This window comes from Erinaceus europaeus, chromosome 11 (assembly GCF_950295315.1).
Source record: "Erinaceus europaeus chromosome 11, mEriEur2.1, whole genome shotgun sequence".
Classification (NCBI taxonomy): domain Eukaryota; kingdom Metazoa; phylum Chordata; class Mammalia; order Eulipotyphla; family Erinaceidae; genus Erinaceus; species Erinaceus europaeus.
In genome coordinates this window covers 111,452,196-111,476,221 of record NC_080172.1, presented here as the reverse complement: position 1 = coordinate 111,476,221, position 24,026 = coordinate 111,452,196, and the positions used below count along the sequence as shown (strand labels likewise).

At 41.4% G+C, this 24,026-nt stretch overlaps 1 protein-coding gene across 1 annotated transcript in view; it reads right to left on the bottom strand.

Annotated features, from left to right (window-relative positions):
* Nucleotides 1–5,540: 5,540 nt before the first annotated feature.
* LOC132541259 (PRAME family member 8-like) overlaps nucleotides 5,541–24,026 on the bottom strand; it is a 202,579-nt gene continuing 184,093 nt past the window's right edge. Inside the window, exon 2 of the mRNA XM_060201006.1 lies at nucleotides 5,541–5,630. Coding sequence (XP_060056989.1) covers nucleotides 5,573–5,630 — 58 coding nt within the window. The 3' untranslated portion in view covers nucleotides 5,541–5,572. The remainder of the gene's footprint in view (nucleotides 5,631–24,026) is intronic.

Sequence of the window (24,026 nt, the reverse complement as noted above, 5' to 3'; positions counted from 1 at the left end):
TTTGATTTGTACTCAGATCTCAAAGATTCTCAGGGACCTAGGACATCCCAGGTCCATCATGTTGAGCACTGGTCACTGCAAATACTGTGCCAAGAAGGTGTTCAGAAACTGGGAGCCCATGATTCTACCCTGCTTGCTTTGTCTGCGTGACTATAAGAGGCTGTATTTTAGGCTCACAGGAAGTGACATGTAGCAGCTTTGTCCCTCAATGTGCACATACAACTCTTCCTCTGCCATCATGGCCTTGTGATGGAGAAGCAAAGGCCCTGCATGGAATGCATGTGACTCTCAACTTTGAAGAACCAAATGGGCACTTTTCTAATGAAATCAGAGTCATCAGTGACTGGCTCTGAATCTGTAGTTGTAATTTGGGTGGAAGTTCATGCAGGGTATTTTTTTTTTTTTGCTGATGTTTCATGAAATGTTGAGAAATAAAATGGATCTCAATGCCGTCTCTTGTCTTTGCTCTTCATTTGGCTGTCAGAACCATAGTCATCTCTGATAGTGCTAAGAAAAAGGAGGTGAGCAGAGAGGCCCCCTAAGAACATAATGCAGACCACACAGTGTCAGACTGGCTTTGCAAGAGGAGACAAATGACCTGGGACTCATGGTTGGGCTGCAGGCAGTATCTCTTTATTCATGCAGGATGCAGCACAATCTAAGCCAAGGTAGATTAAACTAAACTAAAACTAACAATGCTGTCTTTATATATACTTGCCAAGTAGGGTGTAAATAGGACGTGATGTAGAGAGGGTGGAGAGAAAAGTGACTGGTGAAAATCAGGGTGTGACAAGGAGAGGGGGTGTAGCAGGCAAGAATTCTACCACTGAACCACCAATGCCCTGGAGGGAGGGTGGTGCTTGTTAACAGTGGTTATGTAAATAGAATACAGTGGTTATGTAAATTAAATGCAGTGTTAAGCAGGGTGGATTAAAGCAAATGAAACAGAAGGGGTTTTTAGAAGCAGAATTAGAAGCATACCAACAACACAGAACCTCGGTGTTGTCCTCAGCCACCTGCTCATTTCTGTATATATTTATTTACTAAAAGTGGGGTACAAAGAGCATTAGTGCCCCAACAGCCTGTCTGTGAAACTCCATTGGTGTAATTACCAAAGCTATGGCCAATGTTGCTTTAAATTCCATCTTAAGTGACACATCATCTCAACAATATTTTTTTAGAATTTTGGGCCATACTCCCAAATGGGGAGAAAGGTTAAAAGAAGATGACTAGAGGGTTCTGAACCCCAATTCCATGAGGACCTAGAGAGAAAGAGAAAGGAAATAAATTCATGCTGGACTAGCATGGGGGTGCCTCTTCCTGGGCATGTACTCTCTGGGTTGAAGACAACGTGACCAGAGCCAGCCGGGGCTGCTAAGCACTCAGCAACTCGAGGGAGATGATCATTAACAGACTCATGGTAGTGAGGCAATTTGAATCTTTATCAATCAGGGAGCCCAGGATTTTAAATGTTGCACCCAGAAGTGGCAAGACAGAAACGGAAATGGCTGGCAGAAGTCTGCATGTTGACCCTGCAATTGCACCCTCCACTCAGGGTAATTAGGCAAAAGAGCCAGGGATATCAGCTTGCACACATGTCAGCAATGACTCATGATTCTCCAGATTGCACAGCCTTGGGGTAGAGAGAGGAGGTAGGAATGATGGACCATCTTCAATCACTGAGGAAAACCCCCAGTCTGCAGTATTTTACTGCCTCCTGCAGGTAGTTCAGATTGAACAAAATCAGGAAATGTCAGCAAGACTATTGTGTCAGTATTTTGAAGACTCTAGTATTTATGCAAGAAGAAAACAAATATTTGTGTTGAAATGTATGTAAATATTGTAATTCAGAAATCTTAACAATAAGGAATTTTACTCACAGAATTCATGCACTTACTTTATAAATATTTACATTGGTTTTGCATCACATTTGAAAAGAAATATTAGCATTACTTTTTCTTAGATTCAAGGGGACAGTTGTACCCCTATGTTCACAGATGCAATCCTCATACTCCAACTGTGGAAAAAGCCTAAATGCCCATCTATGTGGAGAAATTGTGAGGCATGGTTGAGCATGGTATGGGACCTCCAATTGAAAGTGGGAGTCTAGATGTCATGACCTTTTCTATCAGTCTCTCTCTACCTAAGATCAAGCATGGAGTAAAATGACCACCAGAAAAAGTCTCCTCTATAAGCCTCCCTGCTTCATGAAAGACTCTACATGCAGCCCATTTTCTTGTTCTCAAACAAGTAGGTTTGTTTACTCAGAAGTTAATATAAGTCCATCTTCTTTGATCATACCCGGCCCACACATCATTGTTCTGCTCTGTCAAACTATAACCAAAAACATTCTTCATACTCCTCCACCTCCTTCAGTTCTTTTCATCTTACATGATCCATCTCTTCTCTTAAGGCTCCTCTCTGTCTGCTGGCTATTGATAACCCTATTTCCTTCGTTCCTTTGATCAACTAAACCCCTTGTTCAACATTTAGCAGGAATGCCCTGACATTTTCCCAACCCCCTATTTCTCTTTGTCCCTCTTCTCCCAAACCATATATGAAGTGGATAACTTACCTCCCCCTACAACCACTTATAAACCCTACTTTGCTGTTCAATAAACAGATTGTTCATGAAACATTCCCCCTGGTGATCTCTGGTTACATCTCTAGCTATGAAAACTGGGAGAGATCCAATTGGCTCACTCCTACTGTCCTGGAGCATTCTTTATGGGCCCCTGCATCTGGTGCACAACAGAGTGGGTAACCCAGGAGTTTGGGAAGAAACCTCTCCACATAGAGAGTCTGAAGCATCTACAGAAAACTGAATGAAGAAATCAGGGGACTCAAGGGAGTACTACCCTACAATTTGAAAGAATGATACTAGGTTGTTTAGGGTGATTATGCTCAGTGAATGCTGTGGCATTTGCCTTTATAACCAGCCAGCTATATCAAGGGCTGACACTGCTCTTTGAACAGCTCCTTGATGAGAGACAGTCTCTGGCCAAGAAATAAAGACTCTCAAAATTTGACTTTGGTCTCAATTTCTCTTCCTTGCCTCTACTCCACAGCAGTCTATCCAAAAGTGCTGGCACATTTGGCAGAAGTATTGGGTACAATTGAAAATACTCTCACTCAAGTTGCCTTCAGACCATCTTTGGACTCTAGCTGCCCCATCTCTGGTCTTGGTGAGACCATTAGGAGTAAGTCACAGAACAAACCTGGGCAAAGTCCCAGAACTGTTGGTCCTGCCAATCTCCAGGGCCTCCCTGACACATTTCCATGCCCAGCAAATGTTCTGCTAGATTTCCTCGTTCCTCAGCTGCAATCTGTTTAGTGCCCTCTGCATGCTTGCACTCTGTGTGTTCACAATCCTGCCTGGTAACAGCTTGCAGTTCAGGAATTGGAGGCATTGTGTCAGATCTCTTCTTCACAGTTCCTGCCAGGCTAGCTTTGCAGGATAGAGAGACCGGGAACTCATGGTGGCATGGTAATACAATTATTTATTCACATGGGAGCACCCCAGAGTCACAGTGGGTTAAGCCATATAGTGCCAAACCACAATGGCCGCCTCCTGCTCTGTGTGCCAGCCATTCTCCAGGTCAGGACGTGGGAGAGAAAGAGAGTGAAACCAGAAACAGAAGTGGGTTTTGTGGGATAAAACTGGAAGTGGCAATTCGGGAATGGAAATGGCTAGGAAAGGGGTGGAGAAGGGCAAAAGCAGGCTGGGAAGGTGGAAGCTTCCTTAGAAACTGTTGCAATTGTTTTAGCCAGTGGGATTAATGTTACCCTGAAGGCAGGGCAGGTCTTGAGGTAGAAAGAAGATAGAGCAGGCAAAACAGTGATTATGTAAATAGGCCATATTATCAGCAATGCAGCATGGAGCAGGGGGAGCTGGTTTAATGCCCATCAGTTCCCTTCACTAATAATTGTCTAATCAGCTAAGATACCTCTTCAGACGAGAACCTAAGAACCAACCTCACTAGACTGAATATTCCCCAAGTATCTGATCAAGGTGTCCCTTCCATAACACTATGAAAACTTGTCCTCAGTTTTTCATGGTTATAAGACTAGTTGAATGAGTGGAATAGTCTAGTAATTATGTAAAATCTCTTTCATTAATCAACACAATGATTGCCACCTCAACACGCTTCAACTCAGACTATGTTCAGAGACTTCAGGTGTGGAATGACAACCCTTCAGCTTCATTAATCAGGTGAGACCTTTCCTTTCATAGTATTCTCTAATTCCATCCCAGGTGGATCACTGTCTAACAAAGTCGCAAAACCTAGATATAGACCAGGTTCTGTGAGAGAGAGAGCATATGTTCACACGTATCCATAAACTAGTGCAAAATATATACCTGAAAGCAGAAGTACACTAGAGTTTGCAGTGAGTACCTCCCTAACACTTCCTTTCCACTATGCCAAGCTTTGGGTCCATGATTGCTCAACAATTTGTTTGGCTTTGTATGTTAACTCTCTTTTCAGCCACCAGGTTCCAGATGCCATCAGGATGCCATCCAGGCTTCCCTGGACTGAAGACCCACCAATGTGTCCTGGAGCTCCGCTTCCCCAGAGACCCACCCTACTAGGGAAAGAGAGAGGAAGACTAGGAGTATGGACCGACCAGTCAACGCCCATGTTCAGCGGGGAAGCAATTACAGAAACCAGACCTTCCACCATCTGCAACCCACAATGACCCTGGGTCCATGCTCCCAGAGGAATAGAGAATGGGACAGCTATCAGGGGAGGGGATGGGATATGGAGATTGGGTGGTGAGAATTGTGTGGATTTGTACCCCTCCTACCCTATGGTTTGCTAATTTATCCTTTCTTAAATAAAAAATAAATTTAAAAAAATGAAAGAGAAAAAAAAAAGTCTTTCATTCCTGAATCACCATGTTCTCAGGTTTAAACTCCAGCAGTACCACAAACTGGTCTTTAGAGGCAATCTGGCAAATGACAATAATAAATAATGGTTAATAATAGAATTGTGAAGCAAGGAACTTGAGATACAATACATCCTTCTTGATATTCTGTCATGGACACAGTCCTACCTAAGCATATGGTGCAGATGGCCCAGGAGGAAGGAGGAAGACTCAAGATGCAGCTCTTAGAGATGAAATAGCTGGAAGAAATCAGCTATGAATGGGATGGTAGAATGATACCAGACCTCCATCTTGTTGAAAGAGATGCCAGCAGGTTTGAAGACATTCAGATTCTCTTTTGAGGTTTTTCAGCTTGCCCAGAAGTAAACCAAACATAGGTGTATTTTAAAATTTCCAGAAGTAAAATACTTTCACCTTCTTGATATCACACAATGACTGGTATGTAGAAGTCAGACATGATTTGTTTCTCAGTGCAAGTATTACCACTGTCTTACCATAAAGGTGCACCCCATGCCTCTGATTGACCCAGTTCACCAGGTAGGTGAAAAACATTTCATCTTCAGGTGATAAACTTGAGGTAGAGGTCTACACATACCTCCTAGCAGGGCTTAACCTTCCCTTTCCTTGAATGTCATTCAACCAAGAGGTCCCTCTTTTCTGAGTACACTGGGAAGTTGACTCCAGCTCACATTCTCCAGAAACTCTTCCCAGTGTTGCATAAGTCCAGTACCTGCAGTTTACACCTGTGTTGGGTAAGTGGACATTGATGAAGATACAAAGCATGAACAGAGAATTTGACTCAGAATGCCAGCATTTGCCAGGCTCAGACTGCCCAAATCTGCTATTCCCTCACATTTCAGACTCCACCTAAACTCTCCCCACTTTTGACTTTGTTCATCTAATTTCCCCATTACATATTTACTATTCACTAAACTGAGAGAATACAAACTCTGTCATGCATGGGAGTATCATAGCACCAAGAGAAACTCCAGAGCTGTGATGCCTTCTCCCTCTCTCTCCCTCCCTCTTATCTGTCTGTCTCTGAATGGAAAAGTTAGCCTGCGTGTACTGAAAGCACACTTGTCAGAATCAGAGAAGACTTTATTCTAGTCTTCCAGCCATTTCCTCTGAAAGCAAATAGGAAGTGGAATCCTGGAGCTAAAACTGAGATGTTTCATAAACACATTTGGACTGACATGGAAACCACTGGGTCCACTGAAAAGGTAAAACTAAAGGCAAAATTAAACCAAACTTTGGACATTCAATATATATCAGTATGGCTCAGGACCTGCATAATGAATCTACTGTTCCCAGTGAACATTTTTCCCTGTTTTTTGTCACCCTTCCTATTTTTATCTCACAAAAAAAGAGAGAAATTGAGAGGGGTGGGAGACAGAGAGAAAGAAAGATACACACAAGCAGACCTGCTTCAATACTCATGAAGCATCCCCACTGCAGGTGGGGAGCCAGGAGCTCTAACTTGGGTCCTTGTGCTCAGTGATTTGTGCCCTTAACCATGTGTACAACCTTCCATCCCTGGATATTCATTAGATTTAATCCATGTGGTAAATTATGGAAAGAAAAGAACTAAATTAAAGACCACTTAGATTATCTCATGGTGGGCTTTGCCTAAAAGACAAATCCTAACTTCAGCTGTCACTGAAGTAAAGTATTCCATTGCTGAGAATAGAACCAGGGTAAAGTCTGTAAGTCATCTTTTGTACAAAATCTGGGGAACAAAACAGAGAACTGCTTTTGCATTTTCTGCACGAATCTTATCTTTGGCATTTGGTATTTTAACAGAAGTCCTTTTTCCCCAATATCTTCCCTATTATATCTTGTTTCTCAAATTTGACATTCATTGCATCCTTACCCCTACCCCCACCCCCAAACACACACCCATACTCTTTGAAGAAAAAGTAAAAAAAAAAAAAACTGTCATGTTATACCATTGCAACCGCATTAAAGTCAACCTAGAAATTAGAAGACCTGTTTTCTCTCATGCTCTCTTTTTCTCTCTTTCCACTAGTTTTGTAGCTGGGGAACAGAGGCTTCAGGACCTTCTCTGCTGGTGGATTCTTTGTTGATTCCATTTAGATAGATATTTTCACAGAGAAGGAAACTGAAACAATGTAATGGTGATTGGGAAAAAAAGACTCTGATGCCTGAGGCTTATGGTCTAACTCCCCTACAAACATATGCCAGAGCAAAGCCATGCCATAAAATTATAAAATATATAAATATGGATATAAAGTCTAACTAGCTCTCCACTGCTTTTGAAGCTTCCTCCCTGTTGGTGCTTAAGGTCTAGAACTTGGGTTTCTGTTCTTGGCATCATGCATGCTCAACACTTGAGCAATATCTCTAAACAGAAACCAACTTTTTCTTTCCTTATCAGAGCACTATTCAGCTCTGTCCTGTGGAGCAGGAGATTGAACATGACACTTTGAAGTCTCAGGCATGAGAGTTCTTAGCATAAACATTATGCTATCTTTCCCTCTCCCCAACATAGAAATCAACTCTTAAAGCTCCCCAATGGCCAATAAGCTGTCGCATTGGCATTAGAAGCCTTGGGTTCTCCCCATGGACCTCTAATCTCCCTGACCCAGCTGTCTTCCAGGAATCACAGACTGTCCCTGGCTATGGATCCTCCTTACCTGGGGGAAATTCCTGCTTGAACAGGACATCAATTCCATCCGTCACAGCTCTGAAACTTGGATTCTCGGGCTATACAGCTTGAACCAGGGCTCGAGAAGGAGGCTGTCAAAAGGCAGGGTCTGCACTGGAGCCTTCAGGGTCTCCCAGCATCTGTGTGTGTGTGCTTCCAGAAACAGACTTGGGAAGAGCTCTGCAGGAAGATCTCTCAAGGAATAGATGGCCAAGTTCTTATTCCTAAGAAGGCTCTGAATGGCCAGTTTTAGGAGACCAGATGGCTTGTCATAGCTCATCTTGAATCACTTCAGACAGCAAAGTTGTGGAAATAGTCAGTGAAGCAGATGTCATTCTCAAGGCAGCAAGAGAAGGTCAGAGTCCATCATACTGCTCTTCAAGGAACCACCTCAGCAGCCAAAGCACAGCTCTGGCAAGAGAGTAAGAAATGGTGGCAGTGTCTCCACAGTTAGTTACCAAAGTTCACAATCAGAAATGGATTCAAAACACCAAAGACTCACCAACTTACAGGATTTCATTCTATTTGTTAGATATTTTGATGTGAGATTATGACAGCCATGCAATTACAACACTGATATAAACCTGGGAGTTTAAATCAAGAAGCCGTGGGTCATACAACTGTTGTATGCTTTACATTGGGTTCTAGTTCTCCCCCACCGAGAGAATTAGATCAGTCCAGTTAAATTTCGCGGCCCGCTTGGCCCTGCCCCGAAGGAAACCCGCGAGAGTTCCAGAGTGACAGAGAGAGTCCGAGAGTTCCTGAGTTCCTGAGTTTGAGAGTTTCAGAGTTACAGAGTAAGAGAGAGTTCCACAGTGGAAGAGTTTCAGAGTTCGAGAGTTCCAGAGTTGGAGAGTTCTTGAGTTCCAGAGAAAGAGAGTGTGCTTGTGCCGCCGCAAAGAGACAGCAGAGTTCTGTTTGGTGATTAGTTTGTCTTAGTTTATGAATCGTTGTTCTTGAATAAAGAAATACAGCTTCCCTGCCCAGCCGTGTGTCTGGTCGTCTCTGTTATCCGCCCAGCAAGAGCCTACGAAATTTAACAACATACAACCCTATGGAGCATTCACTTACATACATTAGAAATATCTGGGGGCCAGATTTCTTAGCCAATAAGAGCTCATATTATAAAGCAATTTTTCCCTCTTAAAGAGATTCTAGCACCTATTTTTAGGTTCTTACTTATAACAAAAATATGAACCAGTGAATGTAGCCCAAAGATAGCAAGCCTTGCATGCATGAGGCCCTTAGTTCAATTCTTGCAACAACAAAAAACAAACAAGCAAACAGCTTTAATAACACAGCCATGAGCTCTAAGTAATATGAATATAATCATCCAGGACCCTAGTCAGTGAGCCCTGGGATTCTCACACAGATATGATGAACCTGGACCTCCAACAGATGCCTCTCTCCACTGTCACTGGTCATCTCCATCAGAAACAGCACCATACCCCTCTTGTGGGCCTCTGTAGTACCTTGCCTTCACTATAGAACAATAATGGTAGAAACTACCCTACTGTCTGAAGGGAGGCTGGGTTAACATACTTTTCCATTTGAGGGAAACTGGTCCTGAAATAAATGCAGTCTAGGATGTTCCTAGCTGTGACCATGGAATTTAGTCTGAGACCTATCGGGATACAGAGGTTACACATGTGCTTGTGCTAAATATGAACAGAGATGGGCCCTGGGTCAGATTGATGGAGTTTACAGTTAATGGTGTTTATATACTTTTCTCATCTCTTCCTTGATCCAGCTTTCTAGTACTATTCCCAATTCTGACACCATCTTCTCAGACCAAATTTTTAGCCTACCTGCATGTTAACTGTCAGGCTCAAGCAAAAATTAGTAAAGTCATGGGCCTCTTGGAATATATCTAAAATAGATCTACTAACCTTTTCCAAATTGAGACCCCAAATCTTATCTGCTATATTCATATCTTTATGTTCCTGATTTTTTAAACATTTTTTTCTGCTTTATCTCTTAATGCTTTTTCAGCCACCAAGTTGCAGATACTACCATGACACCAACCTGATTTCCCTGGGCAGATGACCTCACCAATGTACCCACAGTAACCCTACCTCCCTAGAGCCCTGCCTCACTCTGGAAAGATAGAAACAGGTAGGCAGTATGGATCTACCTGCCAATGTCTGTGTCCAGCAGAGAAGCAATTATAGAAACCAGACTTTCCACCGTCTGTACCCCATAAAGATCTTCGGTCCACACTCCCAGAAGGATAAAGAACAGGAAAGCTTCCAATGGAGGGGATGCGGGACTCAGGTGGTGTGAATTTGTGGAATTGTACCCCTTTGTCTCACAGTTTTGTAGATCATTATTAAATCACTCATAAAATAACAATTTTTAAAAAGAGCAGGGTGGGTATGGGATGACTCACTCACAGATTTAAGAACAGAAAGGGCAGGGCTGGGTGTGACACACCCTGAGATGCTAACACCTTCTAGTTCCCAGGGGTCAGAGTTCAAGACCCAGGTCCCCTCCTGCATGTGGGAAGCTTAATGAGAGTGTGGCTTTCTCTGTCTCTGTTCCCTAACCCCTCTCGTGTGTGGACTACCAGATAATAAACAAACAAACAACTAACTGTTAGAGCAGTGCTTTCCTGTGTAGGAGCTCAACTTCAGCAATAGCTCTGATGGCAAAACAAATAAATTAACTAACTATAAAACAAGAAACAAAAAGATGGAATTGGGAAACATGAAGTGAAACTAGGACTGTTTTTGTGTATTGCACCCAAGAAGGGACTCAGGGGCAGGAAGACTAGGAGAGGCATGGGCCCACTCCGGGATTCTCAGTCCTGGCCCTTGACGATAGGCCTGATGTGGGGGTGAGACTGTTTTACAGACATCTCTCTTGATGAGATGAGAAATTGTACCCATCTGCCAATAAATGTATTCTAAATCATTTAACTTCAAAAAATGATAACAAATACATAATTTAAACGTCAAGGAATCAAATTCCAAAAATTCATTGTCATTTATAAATGTGCTCTTTTGAGCTCAGACCTACAGGGATACAGAGGTTACATAGGCTCCTGTGCTGTATATGGGCCTCATATCAAATCAATGGGATTTACCATTAACAATATTTATTTTCTCTTTTTTTTGTATTATCTTAATTTATTGGAGAGAGACAGCCAGAAATCAAGAGATAAGGGGATGATAGAAAGGGAGAGAAAGAGAGAGAGAGAGAGCAAGGCCTGTCCTTCAGTTTGACAAAAACAAATTAATTTCCAGTTTTTCAAGAAAGAGGACAGAAGGTCTCAAAATTACTCTGCTTGATCTACCCAAGAAATTAATCCAGGGAAGGCCCTCCACAGACCAGGGGTTGCTCTCAATGAGGGAGAGAGACTCCAGCCCTTGGTGTATTTCCTGACACAGTGAATGAGAAAGAGTCACAAGTGACCCTGAGGGAGAGCTCTCACCTCTTCAGCAAAGGATGTCACAGATACACTAGTGGCTAAATAAATTAATAACAGTATTTTTAACACCAAACTCATTCAATACATCACAAGAAAATACATGTTCCACAAAACATTTGTGCAATTCACTTGTTAAAATTCACTGTGTAAATAACCTGTGCTCCTGGGCAAGAATGCAGTGGGACAGGAGATAGCTTAATGGTTATGCAAACAGACTCTCTAGCCTGAGGTCCCAGTTTCAATCCTCCAACCACCACAGGTGAGAGATAAGAAATGTTCTATGAGGGTGATGGCATATAGCATAATGGTTATGTAAGTTGACTTTCATGCCTAAGGCTCTGAAGTCCCATGTTCAGTCCCCCAACCACAAGCCAGAGATAAGTAATGCTCTAGTGATAATAAAGTAAAATAAAATAAAATAAAATAAAATAAAATATCCTGTGCTCTCTGGCGGGAGTATGGTTATGCAAAGAGACTGAGGCTCCGAAACCCCAGGTTCAATCCCCCACACCTCCATAAACCAGAGCTGAGCAGTGTTCCGGTGTTTTTCTGTGTCATTCTTTCTCTGCATCTCTCTCAAAAATAAAATAAATTGCGGCGCACATGTTTACAAAATTAATTAATTAATTAAAATACTTTTTTTATTTAAGAAAGGATTAATTAACAAAACCATAGGGTAGGAGGGGTACAACTCCACACAATTCCCACCGCCCAATCTCCATATACTTTAAAAAATAGCCTGTGCTTTCAGTAGTCAACATAAAGCACACAAGCAGTCTGACTTTCAGTGAGTGTTTTACTGCCGCCTTGTGGACATGCCTCAGAATGCATCTAAATTGAGCAGTATCAAACCTCAAAGTGTTCACAGATATTAATGAATATGAGGGGGAGGGTCAGGAGGCAGAGCATCTGGTTAAATGCGTGTGTTACTATATGCAGGGACCTGGATTCAAGCCCCTAGTCCCCACCTGCAGGGGGAAAACTTCACAAGCGGTGAAGCAGGGTTGCAGGTCTCTCTCCCTTTTATTCCCCCACCCCTCGCAACTTTTCTCTCTATTCCATTGTACAAAGTTAAATAAAGAAATGAACAAACACACCTGTAAAATCCTGGAAAACAATAAAGATAATGACGAAATGGCACATTGGCGGAGAGTAGGTCTTGAATGTCTGAGGGCCTGTACCAGCCAGGGACTCTTCATCCCTATCCTCTCATTAAATTGATATGTAGAGTTTAAAATGAATGGCTAAATAAACAAATGAGTAAATAACATTTCTTTTAAAAAATTATTAACATTTTAATAATGATTTACAAGATTAAAGATAGCAGGGGTAAAATTCTACACAGTTCCTACAACCATAGTTCTGTGTCCCATCTTTTCCATTGGAAACTTCACTATTCTTTACCCATCTCTGGAAATATGGACCAAAATTCATTTTGGGGTGCAGAAGGTGGGAGTTCTTGCTTCTGTAATTGCTTCTCTGCTGCACATGAACATTGGTAGGTCAATCTATACCCCTAGCCTGTTTCTATCTTTGCATAGTGTGGTAGGCCTCTGGAGAGGTGAGACTTCAGGACACATTGGTGAGTATCATAGTCATATCAGCAACTTTGTGGCTGAAAGGCAATAAGATATAAAGCAGGACAATTGTTTAATCAACAGGAATCCAAAGTGAGGAATAGAGCAGATGAAATTAGGGGTATTCGTGTGGGAAATATCTAGGAATTCTATTTTAGGTATGTTCCAAGAAGCCCAGGACTTTAGTAAATTTTGTCTGACTTGAATAGCTAACATGCAGCTAAACCATTGCTTACGAAGATGGTGTCAGAGTTGAGGATGGGACTAGAAAACTGGGTGAGGGTAGAAAGTAGCTCCCAAATATGAGGAAATAAATAAATATCAAAACCAAAAAAATAATAAAGCACTTAGTGGGCATGTCAATTTCTTTATTTTATTTAATAGTAATTAATTTTTAATTTTTTTTGCCTCCAGGGTTATTACTGGGGCTAGGTCCTATACTACAAATCTACTGTTTCTGTGTCCAGTTTTTGGGGTTTTTTTGTGGGTGGGGATAGGGCAGAGAGGAGTGGGCGATAGAGAGGCAGAGAGAAAGATAGACACCTGCAGGCCTGCTTCATCGCTTGCAAAGTGATAAAACTAAAAAAGAGAGTAAGAGACACTCAAAACAAAAATAAAGACATATGGGATGAGCTCAATAGAAGTAGTATACACATTTTGGGCTTGCCAGAGGAAGAAAGACAGGAAGGGGAAGAATGTATATGAGAAAAGATAATGGAAGAGAACTTATATGCTGTAAACAACAGAAAGGACATAAAGATTCAAGAATCCCAAACAGAACTGACCCAGACATAAAGACATGCAGATACATTATAAGGATAAAGAAAGGATCCTTAAAGCTGCAAGAGAAAAACAAAAAGTCACATACAGAAGAAAACCCATAAGATTATTAGCATATTTCTCCACACAAACTCTAAAATCCATAAGAGAATGGCAAGATATTCTGGGAATATATTCTAAGGAGTCAAACACACCCATCTCCAAAGATTTGTGTAGACCTGTGTTCATAGCAAGTATCCAACAACGGATGCATAGCTGAGGAAATTGTGATATATATGCACACAGTGGAATCTTGGCTGGAGCTTGAAGGAATCATCTTAAGTGAGACAGGCTGAAAGCAGTGAAATCACTATTTTTACTCTGAAAATGTGCAAAAGTTCTAGTTTATCTATCTCTTCATTTAGCTCCTTCTTTTCTTTATTGATTTTCTGCCTGGATTATGTCTCTTGTTGTTTTCAGTATTTCTTAATCTCTTTTTGAGATCTCTTACTTTTTTCTTAGTTTTCTCTAATTTGTCCTCAATCTTGCTAATTCTGTTTTCTGCCTCATTTATTGTAGTCTCTCTCCCCTTTTTTGTTTTCTGTAGCTCAGCTATTTTGTTACCCTGTTCTGATATTCTTTTAGCTTGTTCAGCTACTTTGCTCTTAGCTCAGCTATTTCAGCTTTCATCTATCTAATTACTTCAAGATAGCTAGTGTTTTCTTTCAGAGTCTCACTGGTTTCTGCATTTATGATGACGATTCATTCAAACTCTTTCCTTATTCCTGTGACTATTTCCTTAACTAACGTTTGGATGTTGACCTCATTATCCAGTGTTTCTACCTTTGGGGGACTTTTAGCTGAACTTTTGTCCTGGTTCATTTCTCCAGTGTTTTTCCTTGGTTTAGCCATTATTACAGTGCGTTATGAGGTCCTTCTCTCAGTATTTTTCAGACCACTGATCACTTTTGCTTGGATTGACTTGTGTCTAAGTAAGGTACTTAAAGAGTTCACAGTTGTGGAAATAACAGTTGTTTCAATGTTATCTCAACCCCTGAGTTGAAGAACAATGGCTATTAAAACCTCTTTTGTTCTTTTTCTTCCCTATAGGCTATGATATCCTGAGACTTTTTTAACTCTAAGTAGTTTTTTTGACTTAATCACTCACTCCTGACCAAGAGATAAAGCAGGTTGGGGGAGAGATAGCACAGTGGTTATGCAAAGAGACTCCCATACCCCAAGGATCCAAAGCTCCAGGCTCAATTCCATTTCCCTGCCAAGCCAGGCAGCACGGCTGGGTCCTGTGAATTTCTAAACAAGACCCATTTATAGTGTGTAGGTTCTGAGATGATTATTCAACATGCTCTCATCAGGAGAACAATGTGGAAAGGCTCCCTCTGTACAGCCTCACCACTAGACCACCGATTGTAGATCTTCTCCTGAGTTTCCTGGTCAGTTTTCTGTCCCCTGTCAGTACAGTAGCAATGGAGACTCACAGTTGCATTTGGTGAGTCTTATGGGGGGAAGGGGAATCCTCTACTCCCTTCAGCAGTCTCTGCTGGTAAAACAGACTGGAGGTGGCTCCTTAACTGGCAGACTGCAGACTATTACCAGCCACTCAGGAGTAGATATGGGCTTTATCCCCAGTAATCTCTCCTTAGGCTCCTCTCTGTCCATGAGCCACATTTGTTTTCACTCACCGGTGACTTGGTGGGCTCCCAAAGTAGTCCCAGTCTCATCTTGTTGCAGTCTCAGGTGATCTTTGATATTCCTTGTTCTTTATAGAAGTTTCTCAACTGGGTAGAGCTGGAGGTCTGGGCAGAGTTGTGGTCTCTGGATGCTGTGGTGATATAGTAGGTTTCCAAAGTAGTTCTGGTCCTGTCTTGTTGCAGTCTCAGGTGGTCTCCTTTCAGAACATTTGTCTTACTTTCTTTTGTGCAGTTAACTGAGTAGATAAAATGATTGAGGGAAGTGAAGTAGGGTGTAGTCGAGGAAGGTGTCAAGACGTGTTATGCTGTCTTCTTCAAGTATTTATAGTTGCTTGTCGAGTTTATTAAGTCTAATCATATCAGAATACATATATATATATATATATATATATATGTAGGTATATGCTTGCCCCTAACTTATGGGTACATGTGCACTGTCCCCCAGACCCTGTCCTATATCAAGGGTCTATAATTTTGTTAGGGAATGTGTTGTCCCATGTGTTAGGAAAGGTATCACCAGATTATTGGAGCTGGAAAGTTGATATCTCTGACTTGGCATCTCTAAACACAGTCTGAAGTGAAACGTGGCATGGTGGTACTGGTTGCATTGATTTAGTTGAGGTCATTAGAGACAGTATCACAGGGTAAAGGATCAAGATAAGAAGCATCAGGAAATACAAGCAAAGTCACAGGACTGGAAGAAATACAGATTTTAAAGAGACTGGGGAAGGTTCCTTGCAGTCTTAGAGTTTAAGAAGGCAATAGATAATTATTATTATAGCCAAGTTATTTGGGGTATTGGTTTACTTTGAAAATCCCATGCTTAGGATTTGCTGTACCATGGTTGACCTCACTATGATTTATGTCACTTAATGCTATTTAGAAATAACTATATCTCAGACACTGACTGGACAAGTTGATTCTTATCTACCTGGTCTAAGATTGTAGGTAACTTAATGTTTATTTTTAGAAGTGCTTTAACAATTTAATCCCAGTTTTCAAATTTAATCAGTTTACAAATTTGGAACATTAAGTGCTTTGACTAAAGGAAAAGCCAGAAATTTCAGAACTGAAATTTTGGCATTTAAAGAACACAGGACATTCAATCTATCTTTCCCCCACATATTTAATTAATAGTGATTTATAAGATTATAAGTTAGTAGAAGTTTAGTTCAATATTATTCTCACAACAAACAGTCTGTGTCCCAGCCTCTTTTCACCCTTATGGTGGACCTAAAAGTCTGCCCTTTACCTGAGTCTTTTACTTTGGTGCAATACTCCAAATTCAGTCATATTCTGCTTTGTGTTTCCCTTTCTATTATCCTTTCTTAATGTCTATGAGTGAGATCGTCCCATATTCTTCCTTCTCTTTCTAACTTATCTCAATTAATATGATTCCTTCAAGCTCCAGCCAAGATTCCACTGTGTGTATATATCACAATTTCCTCAGCTATTCATCAGTTGTTGGATACTTGCTATGAACACAGGTATACACAAATCTTTTGGGATGGGTGTGTTTAACTCCTTAGAATATATTCCCAGAATATCTTGCCATTCTCTTATGGATTTATTTATTTTTTTACTTTATTGGGGATTAATACTTTACATCAACAATAAATGCAATAGTATGTACATGCATGGCATTTCTCTTTATATATAGTTATTGGGGTATTAATGTTATACAGTTGACAGTAAATACAATAATTTGTACATGCATAACATTTCTTAGTTTTCCACATAACAATACAGCCCCCACTAGGTCCTCTGTCATCCTTTTCCAGGACCTGTACTCTTCCCTCCACCAAGTGCTTTAAAGTCTACCTGTAGCTTCATATGGCACATTATACATCATGTCCACAAGGCGGCGACATAATGCTACAATCCCTGCCCTTTGTCAGGCTTCCTGCTTCTTCTAAAGTTTGCCCTTCTTCCATAGCCAGTCAACAGCGTCAGGTTGAGCCTGATGTAAAGTTTCGAGACCTCCTTTGAATCTGGAGAGGTGGCAGTCGTTGACTATGTGGCTCATAGTCTGTCTGTAGCCGCAGGGGCAGTTCCGGTCGTCTCTGGCTCCCCAGTGATGGAACATAGCGGCGCACCGGCCATGGCCTGTTCGATAGCAATTGAGGAGGGCCCAGTCATAACATGCTAGGTCAAAACCGGGTTGACGCTTGCAGGGGTCTGTGATGAGGTGTTTGTTCTTGACCTCAGCTGACTGCCAACTCTGTTTCCAAGAGTCTGAAACAGAGAAGTTCAGTGTAGGTGTAGGAGACCAGATTGGATGACGAGAGGTCAAGCGTTGAACAGGGTGGGCAGAGATAGCCCCGTATATTGGCAGGTCCAGTCAAGCATAGACGTGGGAAATGAACTTAGATGATGCTGCATCCTGACGAATATCTGGCGGGGTGATGTTGCTAAGAACTGGCAGCCATGGAACCGGGATGGAACGGATGGTTCCAGAAATTATCCTCATGGAGGAATATAATTTGGAATCGACCAAGTGGACATGGGGACTATGGAACCATACTGGGGCACAGTATTCTGCATTGGAATAGCATAATGCCAGAGATGATGATCATAGTGTGGAAGTGCTCGCACCCCATGAGGAGCTGGCCAGCCTTGCAATGATGTTATTCCTCGCGCCACCTTTGCTGCAGTTTTTATGAGATGTTCTTCCTGCTAATACACAGCAGCTCCTTCCTACACAGGGGTTCACTTTTCTAGGATGTTATGGGGTCAACGGACTCAGACATGTGAATTGCCACTGGGATTATTGTTGGGCCTTGGTACCAGCATGATGAGTTCACAATTCCCTGTGGCTATGTTTCTTTTCTTTTTATTTTCCCTTCTATTTCTTTTTACTTGAAAGGACAAAGAGAACTTAGGTCACTAGCATATTAGATGTCAGGCCCAGGCAAAAACTAGTAGGGTCATGAGCCCCTTAAAATACACCTAAAATAGACCTACTACTTTTTTTCCAAAATGGAAACCCCCAAATCTTCATCTGCAATACCCCAGCCTTTACATTTATAACTAGTCAACAATTTGTTCTGCTTCATATCTTAACTCTTTTGCAGCCACCAGGTTCCAGATGCTATAATGATGTCAACCTCACTTTGCTGGACAGATGACCCCATCATTGTGTCCTGGAGCCCTGCTTCCCCAGAGCCCTGCCTCACTAGGGAAAGAGAGACACAGGCTGGGGATGGGCTTCCCCTGTGTAAGTGCTGTCAGCTGGTGGTCATTGCTGCAGTTTGGTGTACACAGGCCTTCTGCAAGGTGAGATATCTCTGAACACCATGACTTCAAGAGCATTGGCAATCTCCATTCTGTTATGAAATTGAACTCGGTGTGGGGATTACTGAACTTGCAGAGTGTAGGGCTAGAATCCCTTAGGCTTAGTTTTCTCTAATGCATCCTTGATCTGACTAACTCTGTTTTCTACTTTCCCTTCCCTCCACTCCATTCCTAAATTCAGTTATTTTTTTTGCCATGTTCAGTTATAGAATTCACTTGTTCTACTAATTAGCCTATTAACTCAGCTATTTCAGCTTCCAATTCTCTGATTATCTCAAAATAGTTTGTGTTTTCTTTCAGAGTCTCATTTGTTGTCTCCCTATAACTGATTGTATTTGCTCAAAAGCTTTCCTCACTCCTGTAATTAATATATTAACTATTGTTTGTATACATTCCTCATTCTTAGTTCTTTCTAGCTTTTTGGTATTTTTCTCTGGGCTCTGTCCTGGTTTATTGATACAGTGTTTTTTTTCTTTAGTATTGTTTTTTGAGTCTTTTATAGTTTTTGTTCTGGATATTGCTGGTCAGGTATAGTGCAAGGTGATTTCTGGTCTATTGGTTCCTGGACACCTGAAGCTGGTCACATTGTGGTCTCTCCCAGCAGTGGCTGGAGCTGTTGTCCTAATGGTGATACCATGGTCACTGCCTTTGGAAGATGAGAGAGGGGTCTCTTGTGTTCATATTGAAGTGGGGGAGAGATGAGTGAAACAGCTACAAAGCAAAACAAAAAAGCAAAGCCAAACCAAACTCCTCCCAAGAGACAAAATAAAACAACAAATAATAATAGCAATAGCAAAAGCAAAAACTAAACAAAACAGAAGGGAGCGGAGGTTTAGCCAACCACAGCTAACAGGAGGAGGATACACAGAAAACCAGGGAAGGAATTAACAAACTAACAGAATCTATATACCCTCATGGTTGGGGAAAGTGTTGGTTAGATGAAGCTTTGCTTATTTGCTTCAATAGGCAGACCCATCATCCTGTTAGCTTGCTTGAGACTGTCTGTAGCTCAGATCCAGTCAGGCTAGGTCACATGGATGTCTCTGCATTCTGACAAAAAGTTCAGCCTTGGGATTGTGGGTGAAGAGCTTAACTTCATGGGAGGGGGGTGGGGGGATAGTAGCTCTTTCTCTCTGGCTGCACTAGTTTTCCCAAATAAACCACCTCTAGTCTGGAGGGATGGGCTTGTGGGTGCAGTGGGAAACTCACCATTCAGTTCTCCTTTGTGCTTTTCAACACCCTGTTGCCAATTCATAAATTGTATATATATATATATATATATATATATTGTTGTTGTTGTTTTGTTTTTGTTTTTTAACTAGAGCACTGCTCAGCTCTGGTTTATGGTGGTGTGGGGGATTGGACCTGGGACTTTGGAGCCTCCATCATAAGAGTCGCTTTGCATAGCCATTATGCTATCTCCCCTACCCATAAATGGGTTATAACTTTCCATGGTGGTTTCTCTCTCTCCCCTCTGCTGGAAATCCTCCTTCCATTTAGAAATTCCAGGATCTGAAGAGCTTTGACTGAGAAGAGTCAGTGTCAGCGTCAGTGCTGTTTTTGTGCAGCCATCTTGACTCTGCCTTCCTAAATAACATTTCTTAGCATCCACTCCCACAAGACATCATAGAAAGAAAAATATTTTTTGGATAATTTGTGAAGTTCACATGTTAAAATCCACTGTGCTAAATAGCCTGTGCTCTCAATAGACCACAAAATGCTTAGAAACAGCCTCGATTGCAGTGTTTCTCTGCTACCTTGTGGACATTCCATAGACCTGCCAAAGCCCATGTCCAACAGAGAAGCAGTTACAGAAGCTAAACTTCCTACCTTCTGCACCCCATAATGATCCTTGGTCCAAACTCCAAACAGAGAGATTAAAGAACAAACATACTGATCCACTTATCTGCTTATGTAAATTGTTTAGACAACATATTTACAATGTATTACTAAGACCATATTGGGGCTAATATATATTTGGCCAATATACTAAAAGTTAAACAGAAAAGTAGGTATCAATTATTTTCAATTTCTATTTTATTTGTGGCTTAATATTGATTTACAGAATTATAAGATGACAGGGGTATAATTATATACCATTTCCACCACCAGAGTTCTGTGTCCCCATTTCCTCCACTGGAAGCTACAGTACTTCTCCCTAGGTCACAGATACGGGCTGACTATGATTTCTATAACTATCTGTTTATATTTATACATATTTCCTCATCTTTTTTTCATAGTCCCATCTTCTCTTCATTTCCAAGTCACACCTACACTTCTTAGTACTTCTGAATGTCCTGTCTTTCTCTCTCTCACTTTCTCTCTCTCTCTCTCTCTCTTACTTTCTCTCTCTCTCTCTCTGTCTATCTTGATGGAATTGGAGTTCAGAGCTCTCTAGTGACCCAGTTTTTTAGTTGAAGAAGGTATTTCTCATTTACAGAACAGTAGACTATTGTTAAAATTCAGCAGCTCTAGCTGGTGGGGCTAGCTTCACGGGTGGGTAACAAAGACGTGGAGACAATGGCTGGGCAGGGAAGCTGTATTTCTTTATTCAAGAACAACGATTCATAAACTAAACCAAACTAATCACCAAACAGAACTCTGCTGTCTCTTTGCAGCAGCGCAAGCACTCTCTCTTACTCTGCAACTCTCCAACAGTGGAACTCTCTAACTCAGGCGGGGTTCCTAGGGGCGGGGCCAAGCGGGCCTGCAAAACTAACTGGACTGATCCAATTCTCTTGGCGGGGGAGAACTACCCAATGTAAAGCATACAACAGTAGACAACAGACTCATTTGTTGTTTCCTCGTTTCTGATGATAGCTCCTTCAAAAGCTAGTACACAAATTTACCAGGTGTTGTGCTTTTGTTCCTCATATATTTTTTTAATATTATGCACCCAATGACTTATTTTTGTGTCCAGATTTTCCCTAACAGTGGCCAGAGTGTAGTCTTTATTTATTCCTTCCTGAACACCTGCATTTCTTTTTCAGGTAATACAAGCCTCCCTTCCACCTTTTACAAGCCCACTTCTTCATTCTCTGAAAAAGTGCTATAGCACCAAAAAAAAATGTCTCAAGCAGTGTGGGACTATGTGAAAGCTTGGTAGAGCTTAGGAAAAACTCCCCCCATCCTTGGATGGAGGTCTGGAAAAACACCCCCTTGTTAGCGCCTCTCACAGAGATGAGCAAAGGGGAAAAATGTCTCTGACTCAGTTTCCTCTTATCAGACTCTCAAGCGCACAGAGATCTCAGTTTCTCCCCTAGCTGCAGGCCACATGGCTACCTGCTTTAAGGTTCATTTACTCAAAGTTCACCTCACCTTCTGATCACAAAGGAGAACACACCTTATCACACACTCCTAACAGTGTCCTTTGATGTCCTTAAATTTACATCAAACCTTGCTTATCTTCTCTCTATCTCACCTTAACTGTTTTAACCCCTATTCTCCTCTCAAATGCCTTTGGGTAATTAAATGCCTGCATCAGGAGACTAATTATCTTGATCTTTATGTATCTGCATCAATTCTTGTCATACCAGCCCCCTACCATAGGGGCAAGCTGACCTTTAAGAAACCTGTAATTTCTGACGTATTTGAAAAATGTTCTTTGTCTGCATCCCTATGTAAACCCAAGCCCACCTTCCAATAAAATAAGTGTTCCAATTCTCCCCAGTGTCTCTTGTCTATATCGCTGAGTCCTTGATATAATGAGGGAGAACTGGTAGCTTACCTTCGTGGCTGAGGGTCACCCCACATGAGCCCCAGCAATGCAGAAGGTGCTTGTGCTTAGCAAAGTAAAATGGTGAAAGGCAACCTATGGGATAGTTTCACTCATCTGTGGAATATGAATCATGGAAACACAAAATTTGGGGGGAACGTAGCCAACTTATCTCTAAGACTGTGAAAACTATGGTGTTTATTCTTGGGGCAGAAACAGAATATTGCTACTGGGTATGGTGTGAAACTGTGCCCCTATATGCTTATAAACCATTATTGATTCACTAATAAAAATCATTTAAAAAGCAAAATTAATAATAAAGAAAAAAAGGAAAAGCACCCTATACTTGTGTCTCTTAGATACTATGTGTGGGAAGAATGGCTTAAAATTTGGAGGGTAACAAGGCCATGAATATTATCTTTATCAGGTTATTACTGTAATAAAACAAAGGCCATTAACCTTTGGAAAAGACACGGAGCAGGGGGAGATCATCAGAGGGTCAGTCCTGGACTAGCTTGCTCATCCTGCATAGAAGACATCACTCTCTGTGACTTCACTGGAGAACTGAAGAGTGGCACTGAGGCTCAGAACTTTTAGATTCAATCCCTGGCATCAATATAAGCCAGAGCTGAATGGTGTTTTGATATCTCTCTCTCTCTCTCTCCCTCCCTCACTCTCTCTCTCTCTCTCTCACTCCCTCAAACTTGCTCTCTCTCTCTCTGCTTCATTCTCATAAAATTAAATAAATCAATGTTTAAAATGAATAACGACAGTATCTACCTGCTTACCTCCATAAATGATTGGAGAATCCAATTCATGATTGAAAAAAATCTTGGCATGTTTTCAAATGTGTACAATATAATTAAGAGACTTGGCATTACTGTACTGTCAGTAAAATCTGAATAACACAAGATTACAGATGGCACACCTTATTAAAGTGCATAGCCATATTCATTTCCAGAAGTTAGGGAAAAATACCTTTTTAAAAAATTTAAAAAGTGCATATCCCTGTGGCCCAGAAGTTGTACTGCTAAGACATCACCTGAGGAAATCATCCTGTTGTGGCTGTACTTTTCAACTATAGCTATATTTATTGCAGCATTGTTTGTTCCAGACCAAAAAAGAAAGAACAAATCAGCAAAGATTTTATGTGTCTAGCATGGAATCTTGGCTAGTTTATCTGTGGATAATACAAAGGCCAGACACTGTGAATTTTAAAATGTATCTTCCAGCTGCCACAATGTCCCCAAACAGGCTATGAGCAGGGTCTGCCCAGCCAGCACGAGTGTCTGTGTGAGCATGTGTGGACCCTGACACTTCCACTGCCTGCTCTCTCTGACCACGACTCACTTACATTCAAACACTCCAGTAAAGCCCTGGCCCCCAGGCTCTTGCTTTCTCTCTGTTCTTCACCTCTTTGCTGGATTCTCCTCTTGGTTCTTCCCCCATGTTTCCTGGTAGAGAGGTAGGACCCTCTCTCCAGGACCCGAAAGCATAATAAACTATGTTTTCCCACCTCTCTGCAAGATGACCACTTCCAGTCAACCCTGAGTGACCATATCATAAAATAATCTAAAGCCAAATGATCAGTGGAATTTATTCAATAAAAAATATTTGAAATGTGTTGTGAAAGTGAAATGTGTGTAGAGTAGTAAGGTCCTATTCCCATATAACTGTGTGCATATAGCTTTGCCTTTCAGCGAACTATTTTAGTAGTATACAGTTTCCTAGGAACAGATCATTCCAGCTGCCAAGGTCATGCACAGGGACTCTGTGGTCATGATTCTGATGTTCTTCCTTGTTCTTACTGGGTTTTGGTTTCTGAAACTTTCTAAAACAAACAAAACAACAACAAAAACAGATGTGATTCTGATAGTGCCAAGGAAAATATCCAAAGTAGTAATGACTCCATCTTCAAAAAACAAGATACCACCCATCCTCTGAATCACATTTCTGGACTCACTTTCTTCCAGGGAGAACCCTACAA